This window comes from Nelumbo nucifera, chromosome 5 (assembly GCF_055504915.1).
Source record: "Nelumbo nucifera cultivar China Antique chromosome 5, China Antique-T2T, whole genome shotgun sequence".
Classification (NCBI taxonomy): Eukaryota; Viridiplantae; Streptophyta; class Magnoliopsida; order Proteales; family Nelumbonaceae; genus Nelumbo; species Nelumbo nucifera.
This window is the reverse complement of record NC_142653.1, coordinates 55,680,555-55,702,298: the sequence shown is the minus strand read 5'-3', so window position 1 is coordinate 55,702,298 and position 21,744 is coordinate 55,680,555. Positions and strand designations below refer to the sequence as shown.

The following is a 21,744-nucleotide window of genomic DNA, read 5'->3' as shown; positions in this document are numbered from 1 at the left end:
TGGAGAGAGTGACTCCATGCCTGAAAGGAACGTTTCCTTTCTTGGAGTTCTCCATGCTGTACCTTTTAACAATTTTGTCAATGTAAGCAGCCTGGGATAATCCTATTATCCACTTTGATCTATCTCTATAGAGTCGAAGTCAACATTCCTACATTATTCCCAATGAGTAGGATATCGTCAACATATAACACCAAAAAGGTGACCTTATCCCCACTGGACTAACTGTAAACACAAGGCTCATTCGGATTCTGCTCAAAGTCAAACGATTTGACGGCAGAATCTAAACGGTTGTTCCAACTCCTAGAAGCCTGCTTAAGTCCATATATGGATTTATTAAGTTTACATACCATGTGTTCCTGACCAGCAGCAATGAAGCCTTGCGCCTGCTGCATGTAGATATCTTCACTAAGATCTCCATTCAGGAACGCGGTTTTGACATCCATTTGCCAAATCTCGTAATCATGGTATGCTGCTACAGCTAGTAGGATCCTAATGGATTTAACCACGGCCACAGGCGAAAAGGTTTCCTCATAGTCGATACCTTCTTTCTGAGTATACCCTTTTGCCACCAAACGAGCTTTGTAGGTCTCAATTCTGCCATCAGGGCCCTTCTTCCTCTTATAGATCCATTTGCAACCAATTTCTTTTACCCCGGAGGGCGGATCTACTAGAGTTCAGACTCCATTGGCCTCCATCGAGTCCCTCTCAGCTCTCATGGCCTCCACCCACTTCTGGGAATCTATGTCCAACATAATTTCCATGTAAGTTACGGGATCCTCTTAATTTCCAAGGTTTCCACCAGGTAACTATCCTGGTCATAACCATAACGGACTAGTGGCCTGGATACCCGGGTGGATCTTCTAGGTTGGTCACTACTTGGAACCTACGAGACATCTCCCACTGATCCTGAGCTCTCCTCATCAAGAACTATTTTCTGACGATGAGTGTCCAAGATATAATCCGTCTCTAAGAACATGGCATTTCGATTGTAAAACACTTTCTGGTCACTTGGGTCATAGAAAAGATAACCCACTGAATCCATTGGGTAGCCTACAAACAGGCAATGACTGGTCTTGGATTCCAACTTGCCTGCACTCGTTCTTTTAACATGCATAGGACAACCCCAAATGTTCAAGTGTTTGACACTTGGTTTCTTTCCGGTCCATAGTTCGTATGGAGTTTTCGGAACCGATTTGGTTCGAACCCGATTCAGCACATAAATTGCGGTCTCTAACGCATATCCCCAAAATGATGTGGGCAATTCTGAGCGTGTGAGAAGTGATCGGACCATGTCTAGCAATGTCCTATTCCTCTTCTCTGAAACACCATTGAGCTGGGGTGTTGCAGGAGGAGCCAACTATGAGATAATCCCATTGGCCTTCAAGTAGTCCCTGAATTCGTCAGAGAGATACTCGCCACCTCAATCTGATCGAAGGGCCTTAATTTCTCTTCCTAACTGTTTATCGACCTCTTGTCTGAACTCTTTGAACTTTTCAAAGGATTCAGATTTATGTCTCATTAGGTACATGTAACCATATCGTGAGAAATCATCGGTAAAGGTGATGAAATACATGTGTTTGTTGCGGGTCCTAACACTCAGGGGACCACATACATCACTATGTATAAGGTCAAGTGTGCCTGTACATCTTTCAAGCTTACCATTAAATGACTGTTTTGTCATCTTGCCTCTAAGGCAAGGCTCACAAGTGGGAAGGTTTTCTAAGGTTAAAAAACCCAAAGGACCATCATTTACCAATCTTGTGATTCGGTCAATACCGATGTGGCCAAGTCGGTGATGCCACAGGCACGTGGGACTAACCATTCACGAGTCCTTTTCTTGGGGATTTTGACTGACGTAGTTTCAGTTAGATTAGTTTCTAGAGAAGGATGTAGAACATGGAGACTGTTCTCCAGTTCCCCGCATGCAATGAAGTTGTTGTTCCTTTTAATAGTAATCATATTACTAAAAGAAACAGTATATCCATCCACACACAGTTTAGAAACAGAAATCAAATTTCTTCTTAGATTTTGTACATAAAGACAGTCTTTCAGTACAAGAATCCCTTCTCTAAAATTCAATTCTACGGTTCCTATCGCTGTAGCTGCAACACTTGCAGAAGTCCCCAAGTAAAGTGTCACCTCTCCTTCACTCAGCCTTCTACTTACTTTGAACCCCTGCAGTGAATTACACGCAAGAGTTGAAGCCCCGGAGTCAACACACCAGAACACAGAAGTTACTAATAAATTAGTTTCCATGACACAAGTTTCGGAAGTACCTTTCTTAGATTCCAGGTATGTAGGACAATTCCTCTTCCAGTGGCCGACCTGCTTGCAGAAGTGACAGGCATCGGATGCCTTGTCTTTCTTTTGTTTCTTAGATTTGGTGGTTTTCTTCTGAGGCTTTCTCTTTTCCTTCCTCTTCTTGCCAGATTTTCTAGCTTCAACAAGCATGGCTATCGGCTCATCCTTCCTTATTAGTTCCTCAGCTCTTTGCAACATATTGCTGAGCTCTTGGACGCTGGCATTCAACTTGTTCATATTATAATTCATAATGAACGGGTTAAAGGACGGAGGTAGAGAGTTGAGAATAGCATCGATCTGTGTGACCAGATCTAGCCCGGAACCAAGGGCCTCCAGCTCGTTTATGTAGCCCATCATCCAAAGACAATGGTCATGCACTTGCTGCTCCTTAGTCATCTGCGCGGTCATGAACTGTTTCAGGACCTATTGTCGAGTAGAATGATTTTGCTCTTCGTATATAGTCTTCAGACTATCCAATATGTCTTTGGCGAGTTCGATCTGATCGAATTGCCTCTGTATTGGATTGTCCAAAGAGGCTATGATATAGCAGCGGGCCAGGGATTTTTTATCCTCCCATTCTTGGTATTCTCTCCTTCGGGCCTCAGAAGCCCTGTCCCCCGAACGATCCGGAGTAGGATTTTTAGCCACCTTATCCAGTTTTTCTGAAGCCAGGACCAGCATAAGGTTTTTGTACCAGTCGGCATAATTGGGTCCCTTAAGCTTGTTGTCATCAAGCAACTTAGCAAATTGTCCATTTGCCATTTTCTGGTAAAACAACAAAACGTTAGTCCACAACCTTTAGTTTGATTCATGTTATCTACATAGATATGACTTTTAATCTATGTTCCATTTCCATTTGTTCATTTCTGAGATTTCCCTCCTATCTCAGTGACGGAGACGACGAGATGTCTCTGGAAATGTGGGAAATCACATAGGGTGCATGGAGCCAACTGTTTCAGCTGCATAACCCCACCACCTTTTTGCGACGGATCACATCCACTCATCGTATGAGTTTCCCTTTGGCCTCTGTCAGACAAGGTTCAGAGCCGTTTTCAGGTAAACCTTTCTGTCCAGTGAGTGCTCACCCATCATATTCAGGTTATGCCAAGGTACCGTGAGAGAGTTCCCATTTTCTGGTGAAGCCCCTCCCACATTGGTCTATGATGCCCCTATCATCTTATGAAACTGTCTGACAGACCCAACAGCAAATGGATAACCCAATTTTATGGTGCGTTTCCTCATTACTGAAGGACCCATCATCGTGCTAATGATGGAAGGACTTTAGAGGGTCCATCATTTGGATCTCCCTATCACATGCACTCATATTACTGGAGGGAACAAAAGTGGCTCCCACTGACTTTCATAAAGTCAGATTTTTGGTGGGCCTAAATCGGCTAGGGTTTCCGCACGCTTCCCTTTTTAGGGTTGTGGGGCCCACCAAGAAAAGAGGGGTCATCCAATGACCTTACGGGACACCATGGCAATGATGTGCATTCAGCCATGGTGTGTGCAAGAGCCACTAACGAATCATCATGGGCCAAGTGCTTATGGCCCATGGTCGCAGCACATCAAACATCCACACATCACATGACATGGAAGAATTGATCCAATCAATCACTAGCTGTAAAGCCCATCAATCAGCCCAACATGACACAATATTAACAATTAATATCATCTAGGTATATGGGCTGAATGGTAGTTAGCAGTTCGGCCCATATAGCTTTTCTCACACAAGTGGGCTTTTGCAGTTTTAACTCTTTAAAACTGGGCTTTACAAGTTGGGCCGAATTAATCCCTGCAATTGAACATCATATTTGGGACTGATAGTGTGAGAAAACTAGACTGAAAACAGTCCCCTTTCGATCCCTAGATTCGGTCCAAACAGATTTGGTCCAATCTGGTCCGAGATGGTCCGAAACTGATTTTCAATTCAAGAATTAATTTAGGAAAGATATGAAATTAATGTTTTTGATTTTTTAGACAATCATAAATCAGACATGGACTGTTCGCACCACCTGCAAAACAGAGGTTAGTCACTAGGGTTGCAGTTTCATAAACTGCAAAACATAGAATTCGATCCCTCCATCTGCAAATCTCCAGTGCCGCCGTCTTCTTTAATGAAGAAAATAAAATAAAATAAAAATCCTATTTCTATTAATTAATTACATCCTTGATTGAATCCTATACATTCAGTCTAGAAAAAAAATAATAATTATTTTATAGACCGAATTGAATAGAAATTACAAAAGAGAATGCGCAGACAATCTGCGCCAAATCTGCAATTCGATCTTCAGGTACGAACAATCCATTAAATCAAGAAATAAATCAAGAACCATTCTAAATAAATTTCAGATTTAAACAAAATTAATTTCAGATCAATTGCCCTCAACAGGAAACAGTTTCTTGAAATAAAAAAGCAAACTACGCAATACCTGGATAGAACAGCTTCTACCGAATAGCGCAGGTTCAGATCTGAATTCTTGGTTCAAGATTTGAACCTGTGGCTTTGATACCACTGAAAATGATGGTAGAATCCATCGTATGGACACCAAAACAGTTGCAGAATGGGTGGGCGAATTTCAAAAATTTTCTACCTACCTTTCAACTGGGAATCGCATTCCCTAATTTTAGAATCAAGATTCAAGTATCCTACTTGAACCAGAACCAAATCAGATCTGAACCAAAAAGTGAAAGGAGTAATTATACTTGATCCAGAGAAATAATATGTCCCAAGGGTGGTGTTCACACACAAAGAAGGCACCAAGATCTTCTCCTACTGAAGATGACACAACAACTGTGGAATAGAACCAGCAGAGTGCGTCCCTCACACTGAATCCTTCACAAGAATCCTTTGGATGACAATGAGCACCAAACAGAATCCGCCTTTCAGCAAAGACCGGTATTAAGAACTTTTCTTGATCTTTTTCTGACAGAGAAAACAAACTGCAATAGATAGTGGCGGCTGCAACAGGAAGGAGCTAGAGAAGAAGATGGCGAACTGCTTTTTTCTTCTCTAGAGTTTCTAAGATCCTATCTCACAAAACTGTAGGGTGTGTTCTGTGTAAATCCCCTAGGGTTAGAATTCTTGTAAATCGAATAGGGTTTCCTGCAGTTGCTTAATGATTAAGAAAGGATCTCCTGATCATATCAGGAGTTGCCCTTATCCAAATCTGTATTTGGATTAGAACTCTTCTTAATCTTATCTGCAGATTAGATAAGCTTTTGGGCTCATCCTAATCTTAGATCCGTCCCTTAATAGTGACTGATCAAATCAGCCCAGTTCGAAATTGGCTTTAGGCCCAATAAGGTTATGTGCTCAAATGTCTTCCAAACTGCTACCCAGTTGAGCTTCTTTGTAGGGTGTGGGACCCAAGCATTGATTTACACACCACCCACATGGGTTCGGCCCAACCTCTGTTACAAGGCCTGGCCGAACTCACTGGAGAGCCCAGTGAACCCCTTGAGCCCATCATATGGACCCTATGGTCCCAACACTTACACGAAGTGGTCCCTGGGCCAAGCCCTCTTATAAAAACCCAGGGACTGTGGATAGGTGCAAGATTAGCCCATCAGGTGTTATCCCAAATGGCCTTACACTTAACCTCTCAGCCCATAATGATCAAGCACTGCCCGACAAGAGAGGACCTCTCCCTCGGCTGTAAGGAACAATGCTGCACTCTCTGCTTATGTGGATCCTGGGAATTAAAATCATTTGCAAATATTTTGAAACCATACTTAAATATATATCATATATATAAATTTTGCAAAACAAAATTCCAGCGATTGAAATCAATTGCCGGTAGTTTGGTTTCCATTAGAGAGAGTGCATCCCCGATCATAACTTTGTCCGACAAAGGGGTTGATCCCATCACTATGATCACCCACTCAGATGAATTCTCAGACTGTCCCAACATACCCAGGTTTTGACTCCCGCTAAGGATCTCACTGATTGGCATATCAAAGACAGCCCAATCCGACACCTAGTGCAGTACCATAATCGGGTCAAGGGGTTAGGTGTAACTTTCCAGTTTTGCCCATCAATCTCCAAGGTCCAGGGCAATATTGGAAATCTGGTCTGGTTCAAGGGTTCAAGTAATCCTACACTGCATGTGCCTTGGGTCTCACCCTAGTGGCTGAGACAAGCCACCCCAACAGTTGGCAGCACACCAATGTCAACCTTGGCAGGATAAATCTCCCCAGACTTATCCAACGGCTATGAACATTTAAAACCAATACAAGTCTCATTAAGTGTCCAGTTTTAGGGTCTTACACACAGAAGTATACCACACAACATGAATCAAACATGTACTTCATTCATTTACATTAAATATCAAATGTACATCAAAACTAATTGAAGCTAAGTAACTGCATTTACTTGTGTAAGTAACTTATCGAAAAGCAAACAAGGCCTTAGGAGAAACAAAAAAGAAAAGCAAAGAGAGGAGAGAAAAATAGAGAATCTAGGAACAAAGGTATCTAAGAAGAAGGAAATGTGTGTTGTCTCTTCTTTGGCTAAGTTGTTTAGAACTCTATAAAGGCCCATATTGGCCATAATCTTTTCAACATTCATCTCTTGTATTTGTTTATTCTAAAATATTATTAATGGATATGTTAAATTCGTATGATGTCTTTTCGTAGACCTTCAGATCTAATATTTGTATTTTGCACCTAAGTTTTATTCAATACTTTAGATATAATATTGTTTTATTGTACTCAAAATTTTGTTCTTAGGCCATGCCTTTAACATGCCAATAGTGACAAGTTTCATGTCTTGTCAAAATAGCTCAGCTTAAGGGGGCATCTAAAAATAACTTCAATGACTTAGTAAAATCAAGACAAACCATGCACATGTAACACTCATATATGGTCTATATGCTGTTATTTGTTCCATATCTTTACAAACAATTATCTATATCTTATCCTATCTTTCTACTATACATATCTATACCTTATATTGTACACCATGTATAAATGAAAACAAAAGTAGTCTTGAAAGATTAATTAGAAGATAAGGTTTCTCATCATTATTGTTCATGATATTTAAACAATCTTATTATTATAGAGTGATACTACATTTGAGAAGCAGACTGCCCTTTTCGCTCTTGCAATTTCAGATGTCGTGATCGTTAACTTGTAAGTTATTTGTTTTGAATTGACGAATCATCTGTAACTATCTTGTTGATAAAACAAGTAATTTTGTAAAATTTCCAATGATACTAAAATCATGTCATTATATTTTAGGTGGTGTCATGATGTTGGGCGTATACATGGTGCAAATATGCCTCTTCTAACAATTGTATTCGAGGTTTTCTTTTTATTTTTCTTTTCTTTGGTCTCTATATAAACCCCTTGTTCAAGTGACTACACTAAATATTTTGATATTGAATTTTATATATTCTTTATGATGGTGTATGAAAATAGGTCATGATACAGTTGTTTAGTGGAGAACTACATAAAAGAACTATATTTTTTATTTTGCGTGATAAGACCAAGGTATGTTCCACAATTCCTAATATTTTCTTTGAGATTCATATAGTCATGGATCTAAACCTTTTTCTTTTTTTTTTTTTTGCACAGACACCATTGGATAAACTAAAAGAACAAGTGAATGATCATGTGAAAGAGGTAGTTTCTATTTGTATTTATTAGTCTTTATTGTGAGTGAGACCTGCCACCCATTGTCTTTGGCATTTCTGTAAATATGTTTTATCAATACAAATTACTCTAGCTGATCCAAGTTTTAACATATTGTTTAAAGTTTAATTTGGTAATGTGTTGCCTTTGATATGGAAATTTTGTTTTCTATAAATGGACAATTGTGTAGTACTAATCTTCTTTCCTTTTCCAAGTTCCAATCTAATATCCACTAGGGCATTTTAGATGAAAAAAGTGGTAAGAGGGACAAACTCAAACCTCTAAATATAGAAAGGTAAAAGACTTAAACCTCCCTTTATATCTCCCCTGTTAGAGTCATATCTAACTGAACTATTCAAGTCTTTTTTTCCATTTCTGATTCTTCAAATTTTCAAAACAAATTTGTCTTACCAAAAATCGTGGTGGGGATTTGTCTTAATTTTCCTTGTAACCAAATGATGTAGCATCTCCTAAATACTATTAACGCACAATTTATGTTTCTAGATAAGAGAAATCAATTAAACTCGAGAATAAAAAAATGTGTATATTTGCCTGTAAATCAAATTACAGTGGTTATGGTGAAATCCATGCCTACATTATTTGTCTCGGCTCTTTTAGTTGCAGGCAAGATTTGTAATGTCCTTAACTTGCTTCATTATCAAATTTCCATGATTTATTATGATCCTTTCCTTTTTTCTACTACGGATGCCTATCCACGATTTCATTATCTGGAGAAATATGAAAACAAACATACACCAGGAAAACAAAGAAATGGAGATACATAGAGAAGACAATCCAATAAAATCCTGTTACAATGAAAGAAGTGTTTACATTGGTTTTGAAGAAAAAAGAAAATTGGAAATGTCAAAAAGAAAAATTCCCTTGATAAATTTTTTTCTTACTCTAATTAACATAGAAAGTTGTTTAAGATTTAAACTTTTTGCAACTCCTCTGTTTTGAACAAAGTTCAATGAACCAATGCCCCCCCCTTTTGTTCTTGTTCTTCATCTTCCTTTGATCCTTTTTATCTCTTTCTCTTATTTCTCTCTTTCCCTCTCTCCCTTGGTCTCTATTACCACTGTTGAACATGGAACTTGATTGACCAAGGTCTTGGTTCCCACATTTTCCTTCTTGTCTTTCTTCTTTACCATTGCTAAAGCAGGATACATGTACTTTATCTAAAACCTGACTTTAACCAGAATTGACATTCAGAAATCATTCCTAGGTTATAACCTGAAATTTCTCAATATTCAATTCTCTTTCCTGCACTAGTAAATCAAATTTGGTTGAATTGCCGAGCAAAAAGAAAAAAAAAATATATTACACTACATGATTTCACATGAAAAAAGGGAAAATTGGATTTCTAAAAAATTCACCGAAACATAAGGTCACATGTAAATAGATAGCTAGAGGAGGGGAGGTCTTTGTCTCATGAATTGCCCAAAAGGGGAGGCCTAACTCTATTTTTGAAAAGACATGGGAGCTTTTTTTATTTAGGTGAAAGATCAAGGGAAGTTTAAGTCTTTTACCCAATATAAAATCTACAGGTCAATTTCATAACTTGTCAAGATAAGACTATTATAGAGACAAATATGACCCCAAAATAGGTAGCTTCTCCAAAATTATTGAATAGTAATAGTCAACTAATCCAATCAGTTTTAACATACTAAACACTCTAGAGACTACACCAACATGAGATTTGCTAACAATTATTACATTGATTAATTACATAATTACTTTATTTGTAGATTTGGGATTCTACTCAAAAACCAAAATCCCTTGAAGGAATACCATTGAATAAATATTTTAATGTACGATATCTCAAACTTACTCAATTTCTTATTCACTACATAGAGATATGCTTATGGGTTTTAATATGAAACTTTATATTTTTTTTATGGGAGTAGGTTGAAGTTGATGCCCTATCTAGTTATGAACGCGAAGAACAGGAATTTAAAAATGAGGTATATTAGATATTGCATTAGAAAAGTTACAAGTATAATTTATTCGTATGTAACCCCTTGGAGATAGACTATGTTTACACGCATTCCATTAACGTTCCATTCATTGGCAATATTGAAGGTTTCTAGTTTAAAGAATAAAATCCTCCAACCTATAGCCTTTGATGGCCATTATCGGTATCAACATGGGATTGATGCTGCTACATTTTCAATAAGCATGAAGCAAATGTGGAAAACTATTAAGGAGAACAATGAGCTTAACATTCCTGCACACAAGGTGATATTGGTGTACAATGTTCTAGTGGAACTAGCCAATAAGAGATGTAGATTGTGCTTTGACATTTATATTATTTGTTCTTTTAATTGTAGATTATGGTTGCCACTTTACGTTGTGAACAGATTGTAAATGGAAAGTTTGAGTCTTTAAAGAATCAGGTATATATGCATGTTCATTATTTAAAACCTTGTTTTTATATTACAAATTATTATATATTTTGACAACATAGCATACCAATTAATATTCTTGAAATTATTGTAGGATTGGGTTGAATTGCATAAGAACATAAAAAATCTAGATCCAAGCTTGTTCCGGGAGAAGCTCATTACAATCCTTAATAGATGCCTATCGCAGTAAGTAATTTTTCAAGTTTATACTATCAAAATCAAATAATTATACTATTATTCATAATGATGTAATTCTTTATTAAAAACTTATAATTTTAAGCATTGTTCTCATTACCTATAGCATTCACAAATATTTGTTTGCAAATTTATGGTATAATTATGTTTTGCAGTACTCGTGAAATCACTATAAGCTATGAATGTTGCAAATTGAGACTATAAATAAATGTTGCAAATTGAGACTATAAATAAATGTTGTATACCATTTATTCAATATTTATAGTTGAAGTATTCAGTTTTTCATGGTGCACATATTAAATGTTCAAGATTCATAGTATTGCAGTGCTTGTCTTGATAATTGAAATTTAATTCATTAATCAAAAGGATAGATCAGGTACAATATCCCTGAGAAAGGTGCAAGGTACAACCTTTCTCAAAACAGAAAGGCTGCATTGTAGTGCTTTTGCATGTGATATAGGTATTACAAACCACATTTTTTTAAAGTATAATTGCTTATATTTGTCTTATAAACACGTATAAGGAGTTTTTCCTTTTTTAATTTTTTGAAAATAGACCTCAAGCATAATCTATTTAACAATAAGATGAAGTAATTACATATTGATGGATTCCTCAGCAATAAGAGAGTTGATACAATGAGGAGGATATTTAGACCAACTTTCACATCTATTCAAGGATATAAGGAACTTTTAAAAAAGAAAGAATTCACAAAGTACAATTTGTACATTATGCTCGAAATGCAATTAATGTTATATGCATATATTTGTAGAGCTCTTCAAACTTGCTTGAGGATGTCTCGAGCTTTAAAGAGATTTTTCTCAAAATGAATTCAGAAAAATTATTAATATGAGCACTTCTAAATTTTCACTTACAAATAGAGGATGCAAATCAAATCTTGATCAAAAGAATGTTGTAATGTGAATTTATGCTGATTAGGGCCTTTTTATATTTTGAATTATTGTCATTGATCCTGAGGAGATCTCCTCCTAAGATGTAGTTTCCTTTTTCTATACTTTTTACAAAGCCAAATATATACTCCATTTTATTTTATTTTGTTAGTATATATCTATTTCAATTTGAGATATATAACATGACTCTTTAAAGCTAAGTTTTAGTGAAAACTCAATGTGTGCTCCTGAGCTTAGATTATCTACCAGGTTGTAGAAGATTTAGGAAACTTTTGGAATTTTACAGTAAGGCAATGGTCAAACCTAATGCTAGAGGCTCTCGCAACTCTAGAGGAAGAGGTAGAAGAGGCAAAGGAAGACCCTAAATGTATCTTTAGGTATTACAATCTGTACATACCCGAAATCGTTGTTCGGATGTACTAACTTGTACTAGTAACTACCACGTGGCGTTTACCACATGGCTCTTCCCTGCAGTTCTTGATTTTCTAGAATCTTCACTTGTATCTATTTTAGCCAAAATAATGAAGTATCGGACAACTTTTTCCCTTCATTCCCTTTTTACATTATATCAAAGCTTTTTCATCACAAAACTCATCACAACACTTAGGGCCCTTCAATATTTGAAGTCATGCCCAAATCATGGAATTCGCCTATCTAGTGACAATGATTTAGTTTTGCGAGCCTATTGCAATTCTGATTGGGCAGGATGTCCATCTACCTGACGATCCACAATAGGATACTTCATCACTCTTGGCCATTTTCCTTTGTCATGGCAAACAAAGAAGCAATATACAATATCCCGCTCCTTAGCAGAAGCCGAATAGCACTCCATGGCAGCAACTATCAGTGAAATGTTGTGGCTCCAACGACTTTTCAGAGACTTAGGCCTGCAACATCATTAACCCATGGAACTATACTACGATAATAAGGCAACACTTCACATAGCAGCAAATACAGTATCCCACGAGCACACTAAGCACATTGAAATTGACTGTCACTTCATCATGCATTACCTTCAATCAGGACTCATTATCACTTCTTACCTTCCTACAAAGAGTCGGCCAGTTGACATGTTCACTAAGGCTCTAGACAAGGATCAATTCAGTACAACACTACCCAAGTTGGGCATTGTTTGTAGCCATGCTCCAACTCGAGGGGGCATATTACAGTATGTACATAACCGAAACCATTGTTCAGTTGTACCAACTTGTACTAGTAACTACCATGTGGCATTTACCACCTGGTTCCTCCCTACATTTCTTGATTTTCTAGAGTCTTCACTTGTATCTATTTAAACCAAAGTAATGAAGTACTCAGACAACTTTTTCCCTTCATTCCCTTTTTGCATTAGGCATTCTACTTTGGGTTTTCTTTTGGTGATGCTTCTAGGCTTCGCTAAAGTTTTCTTGTGTATTGAGCCTAAGTGGTTGGCTTAGCTATGGCCTCCTGGATTATAGGGAGGTCTATTTTCTTTCTTTTGTTTGGTGTGCAGCCAAGGAGATTTGAGACAACATGAAGGAGACCTATTCCCAACCCCTCAATGTTGCTAGATTTCTTGAGCTAAAATGCGAGGTGAAAAACCTTAAGCAAGGAGAGAGGCCAGTCGTAGTATATTTTGCTACTCTAAAATCCCTTTGGCATGAAATTGATCACATAGAAACTATTGAATGGGAAAGCTAGAAGGATGCAGCAACATACAAAAAACTGATTGAAACAAATTGGGTTTTCGAGTTCTTAGCCGACATAAGCTTAGATTTTGATATTACAAGAAAGGAACTTCTCACTAGGGAGAGTGTGACCCTCTCTCAGGCCTACTCATTAGTCCACAGTGAAGAAAGTAGGAGGTAGGTAATGCTATCCTTCCAGCCTACAGAAGCAAACTTGGCAGCAACAAAATTCAAGGTTATAGGAGAAATGGAAAAGGAAATTAAGAAGGAAGACAAAAGAGATATTTTTTGTGATCATTGCAAGAAGCCCAAACACACTAGGGACACCTGTTGAAGTTGCATCCTCACCTAATGCCAGCTAGACTTAGAAATAAGAAGGGAAGTGCCAATACAACAACTACAACTAATAATACATCCTCTTCTAGCACAAGGACCACATCCTTGGATGCCTTGGCAGCTGTTCGAGCTACACTGACACAGTTAGAAAAAGAAGTTGCTATTTCTGGATCTACATCTCAGTCTTTAACTACTACCACCGGCTCAGCTTACTTCAGCCCTTGCTCATACAGGTACAAGAACTGCATGTCATGCTTCTATCCCAGGTAATACTAAACCTTTCTAGGTAATAAATTCAGGTGTTTCAGACCATATGGCTAGCTTATCTACTTTATTTAGCACCTATTGTTTATCCTCTTGGAGAGACAAAGTTTCTATTGTTGATGAATCTCTTGTACAAATTTCTAGCAAGGGAGACATCAGATTGTCAGATACACTTACCCTATCCTCAGTTTTGCATGTTCCCTAGCTTAGTGTTAACTTACTTTCAGTTAGTAGTATTACTAAAAATAAAAAATGTTAAGTAACCTTTTTCCCTAATCGGTGTGTGATGTAGCCGGAAGCGTGTCGTTAACCATTTCGGAACACCAGTTTAATAATTTATATTTTTTTCCAATCCTCACGTAACCTTAAACAACGTAGTACATGGTGAGGAAGGGGTCGAACCCATAGGAAAGCAAGAATAAAAATTATTATTTTTTTATTCCAGACAAATAAAAGGAAAATGGATCTAAGAGTTGTAGAAAATAAAAAAAATAAAATTTATTAATGCTGAAATTAAAGGTTCAGAATTAGACAAGACAATAATTAATGTTCAAAAATTAAAGAACATTGAAATCAACAAAAGAAACAAATAAAAGTGATCCAAAATTTGGATCCAGTGGTGGTAGCTATCTAGGAAGAAGAAATACAAACTTTCTCCTTCCATTCAGCCTTCGACCCCCTCGAGACACCTTAGCCTTGAACCAGACGAATTCAGATCTACAAAACACACAAATGAACAAAAAATAAATATAAAAGATTGCTGGAATAAAAATAACATAAAAGAAAATAAAGAAAATGAGAATGATGGCTGATCAAATCTAGTGGCGATAGTTGTAGATTGGCTGGACTGCTTGCAGGAACCCCTCCTGACAAGATCTTGGCATCCTACCCTTCTACAACCCTTGAACTCCTCAAGAAACCTTAGCCTTGTGAACTGGGTTAATTGACCAACCCCTTCTCCAAGGCCCCTGGGGTCCTTTTTATAGAGAAGGGTGGTCATAACTGGGATTAGAGAGAAAGAGGGGGCCGACAGTTGGGTTTTTGTAGAAATATGGGTGCCCTAGGGTTGAGAATGGAGGATTAGGATTGGTCTAAGGTGATCCGAAGGCTGAGAAGTGAAGGAGAGGGCGCCCAATATTATGTAGGGCTGAGATTTGGGCGCCCAGAATTGGATGGTGGAGATTAAAAGGAGTGGGTGGTACCCTAGGTTGAATGGCTGAATTAGAGAGTGAAAGAGGGTTGAGATCTAGTGGCTAAAGGATGAATGGTGAGGATTAGTAGTTAGGTGGCGCCCTAGGGTTAGAATGCACTCCAAAAAGGGTGCCCTAGAATGGAGGGTGGAGATTAGATGTTAGGAAGAGATGAAAGGTGAAGATTTAGCAGTTAGGGTCGGCTAGGGTTTGTTAAAGATGAAAAGAACGAGTGAAGAGGTGCCCTAGGGTTTGCTAGGGAGAGGGGAGCATGCTAATACAGCAGGAGGGGCATCATTGTGGGTTTAGCAGATAGGAGGCGTCCTCTTGTGTTCAGTTTTTCACAAAAACACCCCCTCTTTGCTGGATTTCACACCAGCTTCGCAAAAACTTCATTTTAGCCTTGAAACTTTCCTGGTTTTCCCCAAGATTTTAATAGAGACCCTCATAGGTCACAATATTGAATTTAAATGGGAAAATGTGACATTTTGACTATTCTAAGGCCTAAGATACCCTTGAAATAATGCCCTTAAGGCATCAAACTATAGAGTTATCACACCCCACAACTTAACCATTGCTAGCCCCTTAGCAATGCAACTTTAAAATTACATTGAGTAAAGAGATCATTCCCATTGCAAGATCATCAATGTCAAAATTAGCCAAGTATCCTGATTTCAAAATTCTCAAACTTTGTATAGATCGATATTAGGCTTAAGGGGTAAAACTATCTTGCTTTGAACATTACAGAAACTTGGCTTAAAAAATCTTGTATACCCTTCCATTTGCAGACTGTCTAAATAAGCTAAGATTGCAGCGGGTATTTTTCTTATCATTTCTGACAGTGGATTTCTACCCCTGAACTTGATATGCACACATAATTTTATTGCTACCTTCCACTGTTTGACGCGAATCTCGACACTTGCCTTATGTGAAGAGACCCGATTACTAAGCGTTAGGTGATTGTCTTCGGCATTCCCTTTCCCATTTGACGTGAATCTCGACACTTAACTTAGGTGAAGAGACACGGTTACTAAGTCTAGCGTGTCCATTGACATTTTATTCTCTCTCATTTTTTTTGGAGCACTGTTCAGGGTAGTTCATTGTCTCTAACAATTTAAAGAACTTTTTGTCTAATTTCTCAATCTTTCTCTCCTTATCTTTACAAGGACAAACTTGGAAGTATTTTCCAATTTCTAAATGGTTTTGACAATGTTCAAATAAAACCAATTTTGACTCCTATTACTTGTTACCAATTTCTACAAAATTCAATATTTTTCTATCGTTTTCCTTAACATTTTCTGTTTAGGAATCTCTTTTAATGGAAAGAATTTTTAAATTTTTTAGTGAAATTTTTAGTTCTGCATCTCTAAAGTGTCATTGTCCCTAATGGCATGACTAGAATGTTGTAAAGGACTTGGACGAAAATGAACAATCAAGAGGGTTTTCCCAATGGGTTCAAGGTCTGCCAACTAGTCTCGAATCATGAAAAGAAACAAAAACTCTAATCCTACAGACAACTGGAAACTACGTTGGGTTGCCTCCCAACTAGCGCTAAGTTTAACGTCTTCAATCAGACACATTCACACACTTCTTTCATCTACTCTCCCGAACTCGCTTTCTTCTTCACACAGATAGGACTCAGATTGGGTAACCAATGGGTAGACAGGGCATCTAGAAGATTGTCCACTATATCTACCCTAAACTCATCTTCCCCTAGGTTTGGATACTTAGTGGCACTAAATACATTTAAATAGACTTTCTGCTCCCCAAATGAAATGTCCATTTCTCCCGATTTACAATTGATATTCGCATTGGCCGTAGCTAGAAATGGACGTCCTAAGATTATCGGGTTATGGTTCAATTCCTCAGTTAGGGTCATGTCTAGGATGACAAAATCTATTAGGAAGTAACAATCCTCTATCCTGACAATGACGTCCTCAATAACACCTTGAGGAGTCTTGACTGATCGATCAACGAGTTACAAAATTACTGGGGTAGGTTTTAACTCGCCGATCCGGCCCGGCCCGCACCCCGACCGGGCTTGGTCATATAATTAGGCCCACGGGCCTGACCTCAAGCTTAACACAGTAAGCCCGACTGTGTTTCGGGCCGGGCTCGGGATTTGTCAAAAAAGCCCGGCCCTAGCCCGGCCCGGCCCAACTCAGTATTATATATTTTATAAAATATATAATATGTATTTTATATATTATATAAAATATATAAATAATATAATATTTATTAAAATATATATTTATAATTTAATATATATATATATTTTATTCTTTTCTTTATAATTTCAATCTCTCTCTCTATTTAGCTGCTTCAACATTAATAATAATAATAGTATGGGCTAAATTTCGGCCCCGGGCCCAGGCTCAGGCTTCGGGCTTTTTATGAGGGCCGGGCTTGGGCCCAAGTTGTAGGCACGATGGTGACGTCGGGCTCGGGCTCGGGCCTTAAAAAATTTGTTAATACACAGTAAAAGCCCAGCCCGAGCCCGGCCCGACCCATGAACAGGTCTAGTCATAAATAATAGAGGGAAGCAGATTTACATTGGCCCCAAGATCCAATCGGGCCTGATCGAAGGTGATTCTAGAGATGACACAGCTTATGAGAGGAGCACCAAGGTCTTTCATTTTTCAAGTTGGTTTAGGAGAACCACACTAACATCTGCCGAGAGCATCACTTTTTGTGGGGCCAATTGTGGCTCCCTCTTTTGAGTGCATAGCTCTTTCAAGAACTTGGTGTAGGCCGGGACATGTTGGATCACGTCGAGGAGAGGGATGTTAATATGGACTTGCTTTAATAACTCTCCGATCTCCTCGTTGCGAGTCTCTTTTGTCTTTTGTAATGGCCTAGCTGTGAGTGCGGTTAGAAAGGGAACTACAAGTTGGTTCACTCTAATCTCTTTTTCTAAATTTTCCTTTCCTTTTTCTTCCCCCCCTTCCCCAACTTATGGTCTTCTTGCTCCTTTTCAACTTTGTTACACCAATTTAATAATTTATAAATTTTTCCAATACTTATGTAACCTTAAACAACGTAATACGTGGTGAGGAAGGGGTCAAACCCACAGGGAAGCAAGAATAAAAATTATTATTTTTTTGTTCCGGACAAATAAAAGGAAAATGGATCTAGGAGTTGCAGAAAATAAGAAAATAAAATTTATTAATGCTGAAATTAAAGGTTTGGAATTAGACAAGACAATAATTAATGTTCAGAAGTTAAAGAACACTGAAATCAATAAAAGAAACAAATAAAAGTGATCCAAAATTCGGATCCAGTGGTGGTAGTTGTCTAGGAAGATGAAATACAAGCTTTCTCCTTCTGTTCAGCCCTCGAACCCCTCGAGTTACCTTAACCTTGAACCAGACAAATTCAGATCTGCCAAACACACAAACGAATAGAGATTAAATCTAAAAGATTGTTAGAATAAAAATAACATAAAAGAAAATGAAGAAAATGAAAATGATGGCTAATCAAATCTAGTGGCGGTAGTTGTAGACTTGTTGGACTGCTTGCAGGAACCCCTCCTGACAAGATCTTGGCATCCTTCCCTTCTACAACCCTTGAACTCCTCAAGAAACCTTAGCCTTATGAACTAGGTGAATTGACCAACCTCTTCTCCAAGGCCCTTGGGATCCTTTTTATAGAGAAGGGTGGTCATAACTGGGATTAGAGAGAAAGAGGGTGTGGCAATTGGGTTTTTGCAGAAATATGAGTGCCCTAGGGTTGAGAATGGAGGGTTAGGATTGGTCTAAAGTGATCCTAAGGTTGAGAAGTGAAGAAGAGGGTGCCCAATATTATGTAGGGCTGAGATATGGGCACCCGGAATTGGATGGTGGAGATTAAAAGGAGTGGGTGGCGCCCTAGGCTGAATGGCTGAGATTTTGAGTAAAATAGAGGGCTAAGATCTAGTGGCTAAATGTTAAATGGTGAGGATTAGTAGTTAGGTGGTGCCCTAGGGTTAGAACACACTCCAAAGAAGGTGCCCTAGAATGGAGGATGGAGATTAGATGTTAAGAAGGGATGGAAGGTGAGGACTTAGTAGTTAGGGGCATCTAGGGTTTGTTAGAGAAGAAAAGATTGAGTGGAGAGGCACCCTAGGGTTTGGTAGGGAGAGGGGAGTATGCTAATACAGTAGGAGGGGTGTCATTGTGGGTTTAGAATATAGGAGGCACCTTCCTGTGCTCAGTTTTTCACAAAAACACCCCCTCTTTCTGCTAGATTTCAGCTTCCTAAAAATTGCATTTCAGCCTTGAAACTTCCCTAGTTTTCTCCAAGATTTTGCAAAGAGACCCTCAGATGTCACAATATTGAATTTAACTAGGAAAAGGGGACATTTTGACTATTCTAAGGCGTATAATACCCTGAAATGATGAACTTAAGGCATCAAACTATAGAGTTATGAGTGTGTTTTTTAGGATCTAGAAATGAAGAAGGTGATTGGGATTTGCCGTGAGATGAATGGAGTCTACCTGCTTGAACATCCATAAGGGGAGCAGAGTGAAGTTGAGAAATTGTTTGTTTCTCAGTCTTGTAGTAAGGTTATGCTTTGGCACAACCGCTTAGGTCATTTATCCTTTGGGTCTTTGAGGAGTCTTTTTCTAGACTTGTTTAAGTCAGTAGAAGTGTCTAGTTTAAAATGTGAAAGTTGTGAACTTGCAAAACATAGTAGATCATCATATCATTTAAGTAATAAAAGAAGCAATGTTTCATTTGAAATTGTGCATACCTATGTTTGGGGGCCATATCATGTTCCCACCATGGAGGGTACAGATATTTCTTATTATTTGTTGATGACTATACCCACTTTTCATGGGTCTACCTTATGCACTCTCGAGATGGGGTCCCTCATCTGACCTAGGCTTTCCATCAGATGGTTTTAACCTAATTTGAAACCAAGATCAAAACTCTTAGATCTGATAATGCCAAGGAATACTTTGCAAAACCCTTGGCATCTTATCTCCTCGATCATGGGGTCATTCCTCAAAGCACCTGTCCTCATACACCTCAACAAAATGGGGTTGTTTTGAGAAAAAACAAGCATAACTTAGAGGTAGCTAGAAGCATCATGCTCACTCTAATGTTCCCATATGCTTCTGGGGGGATGCAATCCGTACAGCCGTGTACCTAATTATTAGGGTTCCTTCATGGGTTCTAAACATGCAAAACCCGTTCATTCTTCTATATCCAGATAAGGACCTATTCATTATTCCCCTCAAAAAGTTTTGGGTGCACTTGTTTTGTTCAAATCCTTGAACCTCATTGCTCCAAGTTTGATCCCAAAGCTACTAAATGTATTTTCCTTGGGTATGCACAAAATCAAAAGGGATATTACTGTTACGAGCCAGTTTAAGGGGAAGCGCTTTGTGTCCATGGATGTCACTTTTTTTGAGGATATTCCCTACTATCACAAGGCTTCTCCTCAGGGGGAGAATAGTGAGGAAGGGATTTCCGTTTCAGCCCCAAAAGTTCCTTTACCTATCTATCCCAGTTACTGAGGGGGGAAGTTGTGAAGAAGGTTGTCAAAAACGTAGAGTTAAGAGTGTATCACAGAAAGTGGTGGAGAGAGGTTGACTTTCACACTCAACAACAATCCAGGAATGTTCCAACATCTTCTACAACCCTAGATCCAAACACTACAACTGCTCCCTCTGTTGATCCCACTATTACAGATGCTCAGCCTCCATTGTTAGATGACCTTGATCTTCCTATTGCTATTCATAAAGGGAAGCACCGCTGCACTTCATCCACTATCCATTGCATCTCCAAGTTTCTTTCCTATTACTGTCTCTTAGAATCCTACAGATCTTACTTGGCATCTATTTCTGCTATTCCTATACCCAAAAAAGTTCAAGAAGCCCTCTTGATACCTGAATGGAAGGAAGCAATGCAAGAATAGATGGATACTCTTGTCGAGAACAACACATGGCAACTAGTTAACCAACCTGAAGGAAAGAAACCTATTAGATGCAGATGGGTGTTTATTGTGAAATATAATGCAGATGGTACTATAGAGAGGTATAAGGCCAAATTGGTTGCAAAGGGATTCACACAAACTTATGGCATAGACTATACAAAAACCTTTGCACTTATTGCAAAAATGAACACTATCAGAGCTATCCATTCCTGCAAACTACTTTTGGCCACTATTTCAGCTGGATGTTAAGAATGCCTTCCTCAACGGTGACTTGCAAGAGGAAGCTTACATGGAGTTACCCTTAGCTTTTATAGTACAGAAGAAGGAAAGAAAGTTTGACTTTTAAAGAAGGCCTTGTATGGGCTGAAACAATCTCCAAGAGTTTGGTTTGATAGGTTTAGACTGGCTTTGGACAAATTTGGATACATATAGGCTCAGCCAGATCACACTCTCTTCTTTAAGAAGACAGGTCATTCCCTAACTCTACTTGTAGTCTATGTAGATGACATTGTGATAACAGGGAGTGACATTAGTGAAATTAAAACCCTTAAACAATATCTTCACAAGGAATTTGAAGTGAAAGACCTAGGAAAATTATACTATTTCCTAGGAATTCAGGTAGCTCAATCTAAGCATGGCATTTTCATCTCTCAAAGGAAGTATGTTCTGGACTTATGGGAAGAAATTGCAAAGTTAGGAGTGAAACCTGTTGATACTCCTATTGAACCTAACCATAAGATAAGTGCATAAAGTGGAGAAATCCTTGAAGTCAGGGCTATGTACCAAAGACTAGTTGGGAAACTTCTTTATCTTTGCCTAACTCGACTAGATATTTCTTATGCTATTAGTGTTGTCAGTCAAAACATGCATTCTCTTAAGACCACCCACCTCCTTGTAGTTGAAATGATTCTTTCCTACTTAAAG

General features: G+C 38.3%; 1 protein-coding gene across 2 annotated transcripts in view; it reads left to right on the top strand.

Moving 5' to 3' along the window:
- Nucleotides 1-21,744, top strand: part of LOC104596915 (protein ROOT HAIR DEFECTIVE 3 homolog 1-like) — a 108,132-nt gene that overhangs the window by 37,196 nt on the left and 49,192 nt on the right. The window contains exons 5-13 of one of the 2 annotated variants that reach the window (XM_088888733.1): nucleotides 7,364-7,434; nucleotides 7,543-7,606; nucleotides 7,723-7,794; nucleotides 7,879-7,926; nucleotides 9,684-9,746; nucleotides 9,843-9,899; nucleotides 10,018-10,173; nucleotides 10,266-10,331; nucleotides 10,435-10,526. In XM_088888733.1, the coding sequence (XP_088744859.1) occupies nucleotides 7,364-7,434; nucleotides 7,543-7,606; nucleotides 7,723-7,794; nucleotides 7,879-7,926; nucleotides 9,684-9,746; nucleotides 9,843-9,899; nucleotides 10,018-10,173; nucleotides 10,266-10,331; nucleotides 10,435-10,526 (689 nt within the window). The remainder of the gene's footprint in view (nucleotides 1-7,363; nucleotides 7,435-7,542; nucleotides 7,607-7,722; nucleotides 7,795-7,878; nucleotides 7,927-9,683; nucleotides 9,747-9,842; nucleotides 9,900-10,017; nucleotides 10,174-10,265; nucleotides 10,332-10,434; nucleotides 10,527-21,744) is intronic. The other variant, XM_088888734.1, reaches the window with a different exon arrangement.